The sequence below is a fragment of the Pezoporus flaviventris genome, unplaced genomic scaffold, assembly GCF_033815535.1.
Source record: "Pezoporus flaviventris isolate CSIRO_AGI_PZ_B2104156 unplaced genomic scaffold, CSIRO_AGI_Pfla_v1 ptg000066l, whole genome shotgun sequence".
Lineage (NCBI taxonomy): Eukaryota > Metazoa > Chordata > Aves > Psittaciformes > Psittacidae > Pezoporus > Pezoporus flaviventris.
The window spans coordinates 10,943,792-10,960,161 of NW_026892614.1; the positions used below are offsets into that span (position 1 = coordinate 10,943,792).

The following is a 16,370-nucleotide window of genomic DNA, read 5'->3' on the forward strand; positions in this document are numbered from 1 at the left end:
CTCTCGCAGTACTTCTGTCTCGGTCGCACGCCCGGCTGAGGCAGGACGCGGGCACCCCCGAACACCGGACGCTTCGTGCCTCCCCTCACGCTCACTCCGCGCAAGGAGCGGGCCCTCCTCCACCGCGCGCACGCGCCCCGCGGGCCCGCCCTTCGCCGCTTGTTTTGGAGGTGCGCGTGGTCCTCCCTGATTGGGCGCCGCGTCGGGCCCCGCCCCGGCCCCGCCGCCGCCGGGGGCTGCGCGCGCGGACTACGGCTCCCGGGGTGCCGCGCGGCGGCCGGAGGAGCCGTGGCTCTTGCGGGTGGCGGCTGCGCGCGAGGAGCGAGGGTGTGCGCGCGCGTCGGTGCTGTGGCGGCGGCAGCGCGCGGGCAGGTTGAGGTGAGCGCGGCGCCCCCGCCCGACGGGTCCCGCCGCAAACGGGAACGGCCGCGCAGGGAGGAGACCCTGCCGCCGCCGCTGCCTCCCGACTCCTCCGTCGCTTTCCTGTGGCGGCAGCGGCTGCTGCGCGGCGGGGCGAGGGCCGCCCTCCCCCGTCAGCCGCGGCGGGTGGAGCGGCGGCAGCAGCAGCATGAGCGGCAGCGGTGCTGTGCGGAGTACAGCGGTGAGGGCACGGGTGGCAGCGCGGCTGCTGGCGGTGCTCGGCTGCGTCGTGACAGCTAAGGCCCAGGTAGGAGCCAGCGGTGGAACGATGCGGCGGAGCCCTCTCATGGCGGGGGAGGAAAGCGGGAAGAGAAGCGTGGCCGGGCAGGGATGTCCCAGCGGCCGCGGGCAGGGCTGGGGACCCGTGCTTGAGGGAAGGGAGAGCAGAGATCCTCCTTGTCGTGGGCTGGAGGAGGTCGCGAGGGCGCTTCGGAGGGTCGTGGGGGAGAGGGCAGCTTCGGGGCCGAGTCTTGTGCAGCCTCCCCGGCTGAGGAGTCGGCGGATCTTCCGCTGAAGTCTGCAGCCCACGTCCTTCCTATTCTATACCGTGCGGTTCCTCCTTTCTGGGGTCCAGTGCGGGACCGGTCTGTGGGCCCCCGCTGCTGCCGTCAGGGGAGAAGTTGGTCGATTTGGGAAGCACTGCTGGTACACGTATATAACGGTCCAGACATACAGAGGAGTTGTTTCATGTAGCTAAATCTGCTTGTTGTCTGTGGGGTGTTGTGTTGAAGAGTTCTGGGTTGCATCATACCCTTGACTGTAGGCAGAAACTTTGATGTACTCATGAAGTTGGTGAGAAGCCATATGGTCAAGTGGAAATAGCAAGGGCCCGGCTTGGCTTGTGTTTAGGTCTGTGTCTATTTGCCCACATTGCAGAGGAGGATGAGAATGCTGCTGCTTTCTGTAAATTGTCTTTACAGTTTCAGGAGGGCAGGTGTCTCAAGTTGAGAGTTTGCTATTCATCAGCAGTGTGACCGTTCCTGAAATAATAGTTCATGTCAAGTAGGGAAGGATTTTAGCTGGGTCAAAGACATTAGAGCGAGTTTATATGGAAAGTCACAATGTCCATGTGGAGCAAAATTTGGCTTCTGTATCCTAACATTATTTTTCACATGTTTTTTAAATTTCTGCTTTGTATAACATGCTGTATTGTAAGTGACCATGCAAAGTAATGACTAGTCTAGCATATAGCTTTAATTGCAGGGTTGGTTTTTTTTGTTGTAAGTCAAGGTTTTACCCGGTTTAAAAATCCATTATTTTAGAAGCTGGTTTAGTGTACCTAAATGCTAATTGAATTTGAATTCTGAAGGAAGCCATTAACTGGCATGGTTTTATTATGACACTTGGCAGAGGGATTGGTTATTGCTATTCCAGCAAATTGTCAGCATATTGTATTTAGAGTTTAAATACTTTGTATTTGACTTACACAGAGAAAAGATAAGCTAGCTAGTAGTTCTTGGAGTTGTTACCTATAGCTTTTCTCTCGTTCTGCGACTATGGCAAAGTAAAATATTAAGGAACAAAACAAGGTGTCCCTTGATCTTCTAATTGTTGAAGCAACTTAAGTACAACCACCTGATAACACTAAAAAGGTTGGCTGTATGAATAGACTGCTCATTAGTGCATGCGTTTATTCAGTTTTTTCTTAATGTTAAAGTACTGAATACATTTCTCTTTACAGATTTCATAAGAAGTTGATACAGGTTGGACATTGACCTTTTAATCTGAAAGTTTGATTTATCTTGGAGAAGATGAGTTAGAAGTTCAGCATCTGCAGTACAGCTCTCATACCTGTACAAGAACTAAGCTAGGTTGGACAATACCTGGAAATACTTTGATAAGCATACTGGAAATAGAGAAGAGTTTGAAGCTATTCAATTGTCAGACGAGTTTTTAACATAGCTTATAGTAGGCTCATGCTTTTAGAGTTTCTCATACAGTTGCAAATAATTATCAGGTGAAAAAAAGGCATGATATTTGGCCACTGTAATAAAATTTGTGATAACTTACACTACAGTTGACTATATATGTGGACTAAGTTCACTAGTATAGTTCAGTTACAAAAAAGGCAAAAAACAATGGTATGAATACCAAAGGAAGTCTTATGATATGTAATTTTAACTGGGTAATACACTGTTCTTAGTTTTGTGTCTCCAGTTTAAAAAAGTATTCACTGGAACATCCAGATGTTGACAGAAATGAAACAATTTTCTGCGTGTTCATAGAGTGTTACATCGTTATGTGAGAGCACTGAAGACTACACCTGGACTAATAAAAGAGCTCCAACTGGAATACTAGAAGGCAGTGTTGGAGTTTTATTAGTGCTGTTAACTGACTCCACTGTTGTGCAGTATTGGTGTTTCATATGTGCTGTCAAACCATTTTATAAATTGTGGTTTGGTGCAGCTATAGCATAGTTTAATTTTAGAGCTTGCCTTCCAAGGAAACGTTGATTTTGCTGTGCTATGTATACAGAGAGCTAACTGTTCCAATTTTGAAAAAGTTGTGAGAAAGAAATGGAGAATTTTGTTTCCTTGCTCTTGTTATTCAAATTATTTTTTTCTTTTGATAATTTGTTAGGAAATTCTAGTTTTTGGGGAGGGCTTATTTCTGAAACTCCATAGTGTTCTAAGTAAACTGTACTGCATTTTGAAAGCCATTCTTAGAATTGAGATTTTTATCGGAGACAGCTGGCAAAGGGGTGACCTCCAGTAGTCTGCCATCTTAGTTGAATAAGACAACTGCAGCTTTTTATTTTTCTGTGGGGATTTGATGCTGAGTGTAATTACTGCATATTTATTTGGAGCATTTTTTCCCTGGAAAAGCATCTTTGGTTTTGCATAGATGGTAAAAATATTTTTGTAAGCAGTGGATAGCTCCATGAGGTGGTCATCAAAATAGTTTCCCACTCTTTATTTCCTGAGTCCAAGGAAAATATCGTGGATCTTTGGTACTGCTTTCAGCTTAATAATTGTTCTTCACTGTTTATACAGTTAAATGTTTGAGCAAAATATTGGAAGTTATCTTTTTTGCCTTTTTATATTCCAGTGAAATGTACTGTTGTTTGTTTTGTGGTATGGTATTACCTGTAAAGACTGCAAAATTAATTTCTGCCTATGTGTGACCAATAAGAAAATTCTAAAATTTGAATGAAATCATTATAGATGAAAATGTGGGGGGGGGGGGTGGGGGGGTGGGAGGGGGGCTATTTCTGTAAGCCCTTATATGTTTTGTCTTTTGACTTTGGGGTTGGCAGTCATGTGGGCTGAGAGCTTTCTTGGCTTTGTGAAAAGCCTGTAATTGCTGTTTGCTCTGGTTTGATGCTAGATAGCATTAACAAGGCGAGCATAACAGTATGGAAGACTTTGGGTAAAGTAACTTCCCTTAAATGAGTTTTACTTCTTTGCTGTCCATATCTACTCTGTAGAATTGTGACAGCCTATTTAGTGCCTCTGGAAATGTAAGATCTACATAAGTTGAATTTTCTACTTAAGTGCTTTATTGCCAAACCTTCACCCCTTTATTCTCACAGAGAGCTGGGGGAAATTAATTTTCCAGGCCTCTTTTATGCTTCATAAAAGAACAGAAGCGTACAGTTTGTTTTCTAGTGACTTTTTTGCATCAAGCTTGGTTATATAAGGTTATCTGTTCTGTAGTGATCTATCATACATAAAACAGATTAGGTGATTTCATAATCTCATCTGTGTGAAATTTATGGAGAAAAAAAGCACCACAAAATACTCTTTGTCTCCTTTTGCACATAACCTTTGAATGGTTACAAGCTCTTCCAGGGCCATGCAACATAGACTTTCCTATTTTATATGCTTTCTAGGCCATCATTTATGTCAATTAATTTGTTGTCTGGCTGAAGAACAGTAGTAGTTAACAGGAGTGTTTGGTTCCATTCCTTAACATATGATCTTAAGCCTTCAACCTCATGTTTGAAAGGCCTTTCAAACATGTTTGTAGTTTTTTAAGATGCTGTGATTAGGAGTAGTTAGTTTGGATTTAATTAAATTTATCCTACAAATGTCCATAGAAAAACACTTTCACTGTTTCCACCTTTTGCTAAGACACTGTCACAGTCTCGACAAAAGTGTTGCTATAGCTCAGTCCACTAAATTAGTTTGCCCTTTCTTCTCTGCTGCTTGCCACAATCCTGCCTTCCTCTGCTGTGCTGGCTGTAGCGCTTCTGCGCTTGTGTACCCTCCTCTTCATGGTCTTAAGCTAGTGCAGTACCTTGAACCAGTTCGCTCTCCTGGCAGAAGAAGTGGGATGGGACCTGCAAAGTTCACACTTAATTTCACGATAGATTTACAGCCTTACAGTACAGGTGCCTGCACCTGGTTTTCCTAGTATTTATTTGCAGAATCTAACTGTGCAGCTACTAACTTTTTGGTCAGATAAGTACCTATTTCCCTGTATCCAGTGCCTCTGAAGAAACTAGCTGAAGCATTTCTGTGCTTTGACAAGAATTATAAAAATAAGATGACAGTATGTGATTGTGAAGTTTTTTTAGGCAACTCAATTAACGAGCATTTGCTAGGAGAATACTTGGTATGGAACTCCAATGGGCTAATATACCTTGTGTTTGTAGTCTGGAAAATCTTGCTGCTCATTCTGCAGAAAGTTCTATATGCTGACTCTGTCAAGAAATAAAGAGTGTTAGTCTGGCTAGCCCTGTATGTAGAGGTGGAGTTAAACTCAAAAAAAGTGCTAAAGTCTGTTATTTTCTATGTGTATGTGTAAGGTATGTTGTAGACTATTTTAATGACAAGAAATAAAGTATTTGCATTTCACTAGTATTTCTTTTGATCACCATCTATTTCTCTTTAGGGGATTTTTCTGTAGCTAATATTGCATTTCTTGATTTAAAATAAATTTTTATGTATTTTTTTGATAGCTCACAGGAGTCCTAGATGATTGTTTGTGTGACATAGAAAGCATTGATGACTTCAATACTTTCAAGATCTTCCCAAAAATACAGAAACTGCAAGAACGTGATTACTTCAGATATTACAAGGTACAATTAAAATGGTATTTTCCTGAATAATTTAAATAAAATCCAGAAAATGTAGGGAGGATTACACATTAAATCAACTTGTCTGTATTAAGTTGTCTTTCAGAAGCCAACAGCTCTTTAATTTGGTTGTAGCAGCTTTTCAGTCCCTGACAGTTATGTTGGTAGTAAGTTGTGTTTGCTGTGTTAATCCTGGAGTCAGTGACAATAAATCATGGCTACTACTAAAGGCAGTATCTTTGTACTGCTGCATCTAGAAAGGATTGTATATTAGCAACTTTCTGACAGCATGCAGTACTTGTTTTCTAAGAAACCTGTGTAATTTGGAGCTGAAATATTGCAGTGATTTTTTTTTTTTTTTGTAAGTTGCTTAGTTATTTTAGTATTTGCTATCTAGAGAACTGTTATTCCTTTGATAAACTGGTAAAAGTACTCAGTTTTCAAGTAGTATGTAATAACACTTTGTAATGACTTTAAATACTGTTTGTATTAGACTAATAAGAAAAATAAGACTTTGAAGCCTGATACTACTCTTTTCAGATATGTTTAGCTTGAAAGCTGCTGCTTTTTATTTTTTCTTCTTCCCTCTCAGGACATAGCAAGCTATTGAGCTGATCTGGTATCAGACAAGCATTACATTAATGCAAGATAGGGTTATGAATGTGAGGAAGGAGAAAAGACTGCTAAAATCTTCCTTTTCTAGTCTGAGCAACCAGTAATGTGTAGCTTCACCCTAAATCAACTCCTGCTCCATGGTACAGTTCTAACTTCACTTTTCAGGAAAACAGCATATGTGCAACTTCAGTGATAATACATCACATAGTAGCAGTAATTAGATTCTCCAGAAGCACCAGAAAGATACAAACCAAAGTATTTGAAGAGGATGAGCAACAGGTATATGGGTTTCATACAACAGTAACTTCATCCTATAAATTTAGAGCTAATCTTAGTTTCAACAGTGGTTCTGCAGACCATACTTTAATGGTGTGTTACAGTCCTACCCCATCTTCCTAATGAATGGGCAGTTACAAGGGCCAATGTGAAGTCCACCCATCACCATACGTTACTTAGTACTTCCAGATGTGACAGGGAAGAATTTCTGTTGAACAAGCAAACTGAGTAAGTCATCTTTTTTCACCCTTTCCCTTCTGAATAAGGAACAGAGGGTTTTTTTTTCTGTCCCTGCAGAGAATCATGAAATTTCTGTTAAGCACATAGATGCATGTGGAAATTGTGAGGGTAGGCAATGATCATCTAGGTCAACTACAGTGTAAATAAATACTGAGTAAGCATAGGTGAAGTATACTTGTTCTGTGTGAAAATACTCCTACTCTGAAGTAATTTAGTTTGTAGCAGAATTTGGATCATGAACATTTCTAATTACCAGCCACAGTGTTTCCACTGTGTTACAGTTCAACAGTCATAATATATAATACTGGATGGACTAGCTAATTTTTATTTAAAGGATGAAGAAAACTACTTTTTTTTTTTAAACTCTTGCTGAAATTGTGCTGAGTGATTTCTAGATAGTGCAAGACTTCTCAATGAAAGAAAGGAATAAAAAATTTTGTCTCTGTATAGTTTTATACATCAAAGCATGCAGGCTATGGAAGCCTCATGATAACAAGTCTAACTTTTAATCTGTGACAAGTATTGAGTAATACTCTAAATGATAATAATGAAATTAATACTTCACACCCTGAAAAAAGCAGAAGTTTGGTATAGTCAGCTAATGATAGGTATTGATTAAAGTACAAGTGCTGTACAACTTCAGTTTGTCTCAGACCTAGGACTAGTATATTTGCAGGTGTTCTTTCTTAATCTGCACTTTAGACAGTAGTATTCTTTTGTTTACAGTTTTTTCTGTGTAAGAAGTTACTGCGTGAGTTGCTTGTATCTTCCCTAAGTTAGGATTTTTTATTGTTAGAATTTACTTTGGATGAGGTTGTAGTCTTAACTGTCAGCTGGTCTTTTGCTGTCAGAAATTGGTGGGAGGAGCGTGTTTTATGTATTAGATCTTACTGTGAAAGTGATGTAAAATGTAACACTTTGTGCTTTATTTAAAAAAAAGATGAGTGAAGAGGTACAAAAAGTTCTAGAATTTTACACTTTTTTTTTTCCTAGGGATGATGTTTGTAGAGTGACAAGAGGAAAGGGTGGTGAAGCAACCTAAAATCTCTGCTTTAGATGTATCTGTGCTAGCATGGCTTGAACTGTAACTAGAATATAGTTGTCATCATTTCTAAGAAGTCATACCATCTGTTGAATGTCTTGTTAGAGGTTTTTTGACTGTGGAATCTCTAGCATTTTAAAGTTGAATTTACAATTCCCAGTCATGCTGAATAAGTACATCAAAACGGAAACCTGGAAAGCAGTCTTTTCTTCACATGTTCTATAGCAATTAACTGTGTATGTGTGTGTTGAAAATAGAGAACTTACTTGCTGAAAAGTTTGGTAGAGGAATTTAGTATAATAAAGGGCTGATGAGCAGGTCGAGCATTAAGCTTTAGTCTTTGGGGATCTCTTGTGGTATTGACAGTACACTTGAAGAGGGAATTCTTTTTATTTTACCTGAGTTTGGGCATGTAGTGTCCCAGAACAATTTATCCTTCAAGGAGCAGTTGTGTCTTTATTTCAGGTCCATAGTTTTGCCTTATATTTATAGTATTTTAATTTATTAATAAAATAATAGAATAGGGAGAGTAAAATCTGGCTATAATTCATCTCAGATTCTTCATACTGTGCCAGTTCTGTATCAGAGGCATATTGATCTAGTTTCCCTTATGCTTAGTATACAGTGTATAATGCCGGGCAGAAAAAAAATAATAATTAAAAAAAATAATTAAATTCAGGGTTTCTTATTGCTGAGTGTCAGGTTTGACAATTCAGTGATACCGTATTCCCCCCTAAACCAGGCCACTCAGAATGGGTTTTATCACTGATGTTTCTTTGTGTAAGGCTAATGTAAAGGAAAGCTGGGATTTTTTATTTTTCTTTACCTTCACTGGTTTTCACATTGACAGTCCAAATGTAGTAAAGCGTTTTAATCTCTTGCAGTGTAGTATGTGCGAATATATGTGGTACTTCTTGCCTTGATTGTGCCATGTCATGAAAAATAGGAGCACTAATCATCACAGGGTTTGGTGGTAATGTTTCTGAAATGGTTTCTCTTCTTTATTTGTATTTGTACTATATCAGATCCCTAATTTGAGGACATTATGATACTCATTCTTCCTTGACTAGCTATGATGTATAGTAATGATTGCTTGTTTTTTATTTCTTGAAATCTGAAATCACCCAAGCACTTGTTTGAATTAGGAAACTTGTGCACTAGTCTATCCTACATCAAATGTATTTTCGTGATCTGTATAGTACAAGTACAACTCATTGTAACTGCAAGCATTTTAGAACAACATATGACTGATTTGCCTTCATTTTAGTGGTTTATTTACTGCTTTGAAGTTAGTGGTAAGAGATTTAATTTGTGCTTTAATATACTGTGTATTTGTCTCCATTGGAGATCATTATCACTAACCATTCTACTGCAGCAAGCTTCATCTTTTATACTTTTGAGAGTAGTTCAACCAACCGACCAGACTCCCACAAAACCCTCAAACTTGAATTTAACGCTTTTTCATTGTATCCTCTCCTTTAATTTTAAAAAATTTCTTGATGCTGAGAGCTCCTCCCCCCCCCCCCCCCGAAAAAATTGTCTTATGTGTCAATTTCAAACGTTTTCTTTTGTATGTTTAGGTCAACCTGAAGAGACCATGCCCATTTTGGGCTGATGATGGCCATTGTTCTATCAAAGATTGTCATGTAGAGCCTTGTCCTGAGGTATGGATCAAATAACATAAAATAGAAAAAGGTTATTTGTTTAAAAATTTTGCAAATTTTCAGTGTCTATGCTAACTATATTTACTAATGAGAACTGAAATTTAAATAAGTGACAATAAATTTTTTTTCCATTTCAAAAGCAGAAATACAAACAAAGTATTTTAAAATCTTAGTCATTTTACCAATAAAACAAATAACTTGAAGAGTAAGTCTATTCTAAGCTCCAGCACTGTTTTGGGTATAACAAGTTGAAAAGGTAAAGGAGCAAGTTAATTATTGAAAAACAAGTTTACTTCGATCTCTGTAGGAATGATATTTACTTTGTGGATTTTAATCAGGCATGATGATTTCTATGAGCAGTCTAAAAACTGGTTTTTTTTTGTTTTTTTTTCCAGAGCAAAATACCAGTTGGCATTAAGGCTGGGAGCTCTAATAAGGTAAGTAATTATTTGTTTGCTAAGTTCTTACTGATATTTTTTTTTTTTAACTTAACATTATGGTAGCTGTGTAACTTTTTATTACAAACCTTCAGTCTTGGCATAGTGATGAAAATGTTAACATAACTTATCAGTTCCTGTATGTAGCTGTATGCTTTTACTTTTATGTATAATAGTGTTTCAGACATAGCTGGTACTGTCGTATTGTTCTGAATCAATCAATGACAGGTTCTCAATCAATGACAGGCTCTCAGTCAATGAATGAATGACCAGGGACATCAGTACATGGCCACAGAATGCCTGATACAAAATTATTTTTTCATTTTCAATACAGGCTTCTTTTTTCATTTTCTATAAAGCCATAGGCTAAGATGCACAAAGGGAACAGCAGTGCAGTCTTTTGTAAGCATCATGTACAACCACAACCTCTAATATTGAAAGAACCTGAAGGATTACATGTAGTTTTGCCATATTTAATCTTGAGCAGGTCATTAGTCTAATTAGTCTAAAGACAATATATGTTCAAGTGATCAGTGCAAGCTTAAGTAGTCAGTTTGTGCTTCTGGCATTCGATTGCTTCTCTCCAAGTGATCCTTCCTAGATCACCAAGTGCTATTAGCAAACACAAGGAAGTGAAGAGGGTATGTATATATGCCTAGAAAAGAGGTCAGAGCAGAAAGACCAACAACCCTTCTCCACCCCCAGATCCTAAACACAGTGCCCAAGAGTAAGGATTTTAGCAGTTAATGGGATAATAGTGTCCATATGAGAGATCTTCCTGTTGAGTGCCTTGGCTGTGTTGCAGATTCATACTTACTCTCCACCCTGCCCAGTACTTTCTGCTGGACAGGCATAGTTGGCACTTGCTTACCTGAGTGTGGTTCACCATATCATAAATGACCATTAGCATTAGCTTTAGACTTTTGTGCCAAGAAAGATTACCAAAAATAGATGAGAGGAATACTTTATTGTGATTTGATGACTTCTGTGTTCTGCTGTCATAAAGAGTGCAGGCAAGTCTGGCCAAGCTTTAGCTCAAGAGGAAGTCTCATCTACTGTTTATATATACATTGTTAAGCTCACTCAGAAGTAAAGTGTGCCTCTTTCTTTGAAGGTTTATGCTGACTGGGGAAGAAACATCTTTCTCATTGACCTGGTTTAAATGTCAGTCATTCACTGTTTCAGCACAAGTAGCAGTACTTGTTCTGGAACATCTTTGGCACTATCTGGGCAGAAGATCTTGAGTTTTTGAGGTGTTTGTTTGTTTGTTTGTTTGTTTGTTTTATATCGAGACTATTCTCTTTCAAGCTTAATTGTAGAGAAACTGACTTCTGGATCCCCAAAGAGGCATTTCAAGACTCTAAAGACTGTTTTAGAAAGGATTCTTACAGGCATTTTAATTTCCTCATTGATAATTTTGAGAACCATAACAAAGTTGTTAATTAATAGCTGTAAGGTATGCTGTTCTTCAGATACTTCACATGGGCATATCGAGTTCAATTTTGGAAGTTACAAATCAGCCACCTTTTGCTTTCACCATAGTAAAGGAACTGGGATAGCTTATTTGGGAATCTGTCATTTGCTGGTATATTTGCTATAGTCGTTTCTTTTGAATTGCCTTCTAGGTGTTGCAGCCAGCTACAGTACTGAAAATTTGGCAATTCAGTACCTTTAATCTGTGGCAGAACAAAGACACTAATATCTGTTGCTTCTCTGTAAGAAAATTAAATATTTCTGCAGGAAAGTTGTCATCAGGGCTGATTTAAATCTTAGCTACCCTGTTTTCTTACTTCTTAAGATTCAGTTCAAGGTCTTTCTTGGAGCCGTTTAATATCCCTTTTAAGAAAACATCAAACTCATCTTTGTATGAATTTTTTGTTTCAGTGACTATGCAGGTACTCTGCTATTATATTAGCCTGTGCTTGGTCCATTTGGGAGTGTCCTGCATCTTGTGGATTATCCTTTAAGTGTTAGTTTAGGAGCGGAAAAAAAAAAAGAAATAAAAGGTGTGTTTTCTCCTGGGTAAGATACATGCCCAATTGCTCTCTTTGGTCCTAACAGTGTCTGCCTTGAAAGGTGAAAATGTCAAAGGCATCTTTTTAATAATGAGAGATACAATCTCTTGAGTAGATATACTCAGGGTAGAATCCTGTGGAGTTGTCTGTGGTCTTAAGTGCTTGCCTTCTGTTCAGTTTCCCATTGCCTTGATGAGTTTGTAAACTTCTAGCTTTATTTAGGCTATTTAGAGGTATTTTTGTTTGTTTGCTGACCAATGGAGAGAGTAGTTCTTTTGAAAGCTCATCAAGCCATAAGGACCTGGGTTACACTAGCAGAGCTTCCCTGTAAAAATGCAGCTAGGGATAAAGGATCTGTTTAATTCTTGTAACCAAGATAAGCTTTTTGAAATGGTGCTGGAGAGGCACAAAGTAGTTTCCCTTTCAGTAGTCTTGTTCCATTTGACTGGTGAACATGTTTTGGGAGAATAGACATTACAGTAGCTGTAGTGACAGCTGCTATATTAATATTGGAAGCAGGGATTGGGATGCAGTAACTCAAGTTACAATATTTAACTTAATACTTTACTTCCTGCCCACCTCTTTTCTGTTTTCTTCCAGACACTGCTCTTACAAGATCCTGCCTTGGCAGGAGCAGATACTTTGTCTAAGTCTAGTCGGTGATCAGAGAGCACTGATCTGATAGATACTGCTGTTGAACACTGGAGAACAGTGAGGACTGGATGCATGTTTTTTGAGACTTGAATGTTCATTCTGTTTGAAACCTTCAATTTAGGATTATATTCTTGGCAGTAATTTTTTTTTCACTTCAGGGTAGGGTTTGGTTTGCAACTCATGCAGAATGTTTACTTCAGCATCTCAGTATGTTAATTCATCAGCAATATCTGTTTCATTCTAGGTCAGATCTGTTCTTTGTTCATATTTTTCCATTTGACATCCATATGATGCTAAAGAATGAGTCCCCACATCTGGCAAATCCAAGAAAATTGAGTGAGAAGTTCCTTCTAGAGTAAATATTTCTTATGGGCAAGGCCACTAATAAAATTTAAATTACTTGGATTTTTTTAGCTTTAAAATACTTGGGGGTTTTAATCACCTTCAGACCTTCTTGGTCTTCAGTTGGTTCTGCTGTTTTTCCTTGTACTGGTTCTGGCAAATGTATTTTTAAAGGAAGTCATCTTGCCTACTCATCTAAATGGTTTTAATTAAACCCTTCATTTTTATTGACAAGTATTGTGATACGTATTGTACTGGTGCTTTGCCTCTGGCATCTTGACCACAAGTCTGTCTTCAGATACGAACTATTCCTTTTCCTTTTAAATTTATCAAATTATTATTGTTGTTTTCCAAAGGGTTGACCAAGGCCTTTAGGTTCTGTTTTTATTTTCAGCTAGTTTTGGATTATAATCCTTCATGTCAGCATGTATGTGCCCTGAAGTGAAGGGAAGCTACCAGTTTAGCTTTATGGAAGCTATCAGTTACTTAACATTAAATAATTTTTGTTATTTCTTAAGGACTGCAGTAACGTAGAAATCTATGTAAACCTAAGGCTCAGTCTGAAAAAAAAACCACTCATACAAAAAAAAACACAACCAGCCAACCAACCCTGAACATGCCCAGCTCCAAAATCCCCCCAAAAGAGGAAGTTTGGTTTCTTTATCTTTTCAGAGAGCCCTGATACTACCTGTCATGTTCCAAAACTGTTAAAAGGGTTTTTTGAGCTTTAAGTTGACATGCTGGACAGATCCCCTGCTGATATAACTATGCTATTGTAGAATAGTGGAATCGAATCTTTAATTCTTCAAATGCTCTCCTTGGAGTTATTCTAGTAGTAACTCTATTTTAGTGGATTACTTTTTAAAAAATTCTGTAGAATCAGGGTTCAGCTTAAATACTCCAATTCTGGCTTTCAAATAACCGAAATTTGAGTTCAGCTTGAAAAGTCTGTCTTCAGACCTGTGCATGTCTGGAGCATGCCAATGAATAGAATTAAGTGAAACATGAGGGGAAAATGGCCAAACATACTGAAATGACCAATGCAACTTGGGGTATGATTATGCTTGCAAAATACAAGGTATGATTATAGGTATGACACTGCTTGTCTTCAGGGTCTTTTTGTAAGACTGTAAATAAGTATCTGAAAGACTTCAGAACACCATTTCTTTTAAACAGAAAGAAAAAGCAAAAGAAACAAAATTTTTACATGTTCAGCTGAATTTTCTGTGGTAGTTAAACCTACGAAGTGCAATGGACTTGATAAAATTAAGTGAAGAAAAAGAAATAAGAAATGTTCCAAAATTATTTACTGCATCAAGAATCTGAGAATCTTCCCTAATATTTGCCAGTTCACTGCTAAACCTAGAAATACCTTTCACATCACCTGTTCTCAGAGAATTGTATGTAATTCATTTACATATTAAATATGAACTTTCTTCCAGTATTCAAAAGCAGCAAATAATTCCAAAGAATTGGAAGACTGCGAGCAAGCTAACAAACTGGGAGCAGTTAACAGTACCTTAAGGTATGCTGTGATTAACAACAAAAAATTGTAACAAAGGAGCATTTCATTTTGTCCATCGTGTTTTTGCAATGTGCTAGTTTTTGCAATGTGCTAGTTTTTGTTCTTCATTCTTTCCATAACTCATTAGAAAGTAAATGTAAAATAATGCAAGAACATCTGAAGGTCTTATGTGATAAGTAGACTTCTTTTAAGTACACTTTGATACTATTTGCAAAAGGTGAAAAAGGTAACTTACAGTATCAAGACTCTGAGGAAACTTGCAAATAACCCTACCTTTTTTTCTACTTTTTGCCAGTATCAGTCATCATTCTGGATTAAGGGGTTCTGTTCTGCTCTGTCCCTTTGTTACGCTGATGCACCTGTTTGTGATCATTAGGTGAACCAGGTCAGGGAGCTTGTTGAGTTACTTGTGTTGTTGGCAAAGTTGTTTTTAGCTTGGATCAGTTCCCCGATCTTACTTGGTGCATGACGCTGTCAAGGTTGAGTGGGAGGAATTCTGCAGGATGGTGTTGCCCCTGAGTAGGAAAGTGTGTGGAACAGCACTTAGGAAAACTTGCATTCTACTAGATTCCCCACCTTTCAAAAGTAGAAATAGAAAAATCAATTCTTCACTGTTGATGAAGAGGCGTAGTGCCTTTGGCCACAGATTTCAGCAGTTCTACCTGATAGAAATGTTGACGCTCTTTACTCTGTCATCTGACAAAATGGGACTGCTATGAAAGAGTGACTGCTTCTGCCTGGTTTGCAGTGTTATAAACCAGACTGGGCAGAGCCCTTACCCAAGGTTTTTTTAGAAGTAAGAAGCTATTAAATTTCCTCCACTCCTGTAGGGCAAAAGAATATGAGATTAAGTACACATATGAAGAGCTAAAGAGAATGTCTTTTGCGAGAGTAAGATAGAAAATTAAAGCTGGGAGAGGATCCTGCAAGTACAGGAAGAATTTGTGCTTTCTAGGCAAACCTCCACGTTCTCTGCCTACCAGTGCATCATCCTCATGGTTTTGGATTATTTTTTTTTATCAGCTGTATTACTTGTGATTATCAAATCTTGCCTGCTAGTAATGACTGGAGAAGTTCCTCACTTAATGCCAAGTATGAGTGTCCTGTTGTGATTGGCAGAAGGTTGGAAATCTAGTGTATTATAGAATTGTGTTTGTAGAATTGAGCTAGTACTAATTTGATCAAACAGAATAGGTTGTTTTCATTATTTCAAAGTGTTTCACTGCACCCTGGAGCAAAATTCCCAATCTTGACTTTGCTTACATTTTGCTGTCAGTAGTGTGGCACCAGTAGTTCTGTGCCACGTAGAAGAAAGCATTCAGCTTTTTGCAATGTTTGTATTTCATAGCATGGGAACTTCAAAGTACTTGTCTCTGGTACAGTGCACCTTTGAAAATGGAATAGCATTATTATTTAAAAGGCTTAAGATAAATCATATTCATAGCATAATTTAGCTTAGAAGGGGCTTTTAGACATCCAGTCTCCCGCTAAAAAGCAAGGCTAACTATTGTAGATCTCATTGATAGTACAGGTTATGAAAACAGGATTATTCCTCCTCTCTCCCCTGCCCTAAGTGACAGCTGCTAAAGGAGTATTTTGAAGTGTTAAAAATGTATGCTATGAAAGCATTTTACCAAGCTCCTACTGAAGGAAGTTGCTTCTGCAGCACAGTTTGTTCAGGTAATGATGGTAAAAATCTTTCTTGATGTCTTAACATGAAGATGACTTTTTAAAGTATTGCAGTTGATGCCTGCTTGAATCTCTCTGCAACTGACAATTGGTAACTCCATGTATTCTTGAGTCTCAGATACAGTAATTCAGAATGCAGTTTCAAGTTAACTGCTGTATGTGAATTGTATTTCTTTCAGTAGCTCTTATTGATGTTGTTTATTTAAAAGTTTAAAATAAAATATATTTTTTCCCCCTCAGTAACCAAAGTAAGGAGGCTTTCATTGACTGGGCAAGATACGATGATTCACAGGATCATTTTTGTGAACTTGATGGTAAAAACATTTAAGCTTTCTCACAATGCTTGTTTTATTTGCTGTCTCTTAAAAAACAAAACATTATAGTTTCTCTGCAAATAACTGTTTTTAAAAAGTTTTAATTTTGGGCTAAAT

The 16,370-nt window shown here is 38.4% G+C and overlaps 1 protein-coding gene across 1 annotated transcript in view; it reads left to right on the forward strand.

Moving 5' to 3' along the window:
• The first annotated feature begins 333 nt into the window (after positions 1–333).
• ERO1B (endoplasmic reticulum oxidoreductase 1 beta) overlaps positions 334–16,370 on the forward strand; it is a 31,679-nt gene continuing 15,642 nt past the window's right edge. Inside the window, exons 1-6 of the mRNA XM_061471208.1 lie at positions 334–667; positions 5,324–5,443; positions 9,194–9,277; positions 9,673–9,714; positions 14,168–14,250; positions 16,180–16,253. Coding sequence (XP_061327192.1) covers positions 569–667; positions 5,324–5,443; positions 9,194–9,277; positions 9,673–9,714; positions 14,168–14,250; positions 16,180–16,253 — 502 coding nt within the window. The 5' untranslated portion in view covers positions 334–568. The remainder of the gene's footprint in view (positions 668–5,323; positions 5,444–9,193; positions 9,278–9,672; positions 9,715–14,167; positions 14,251–16,179; positions 16,254–16,370) is intronic.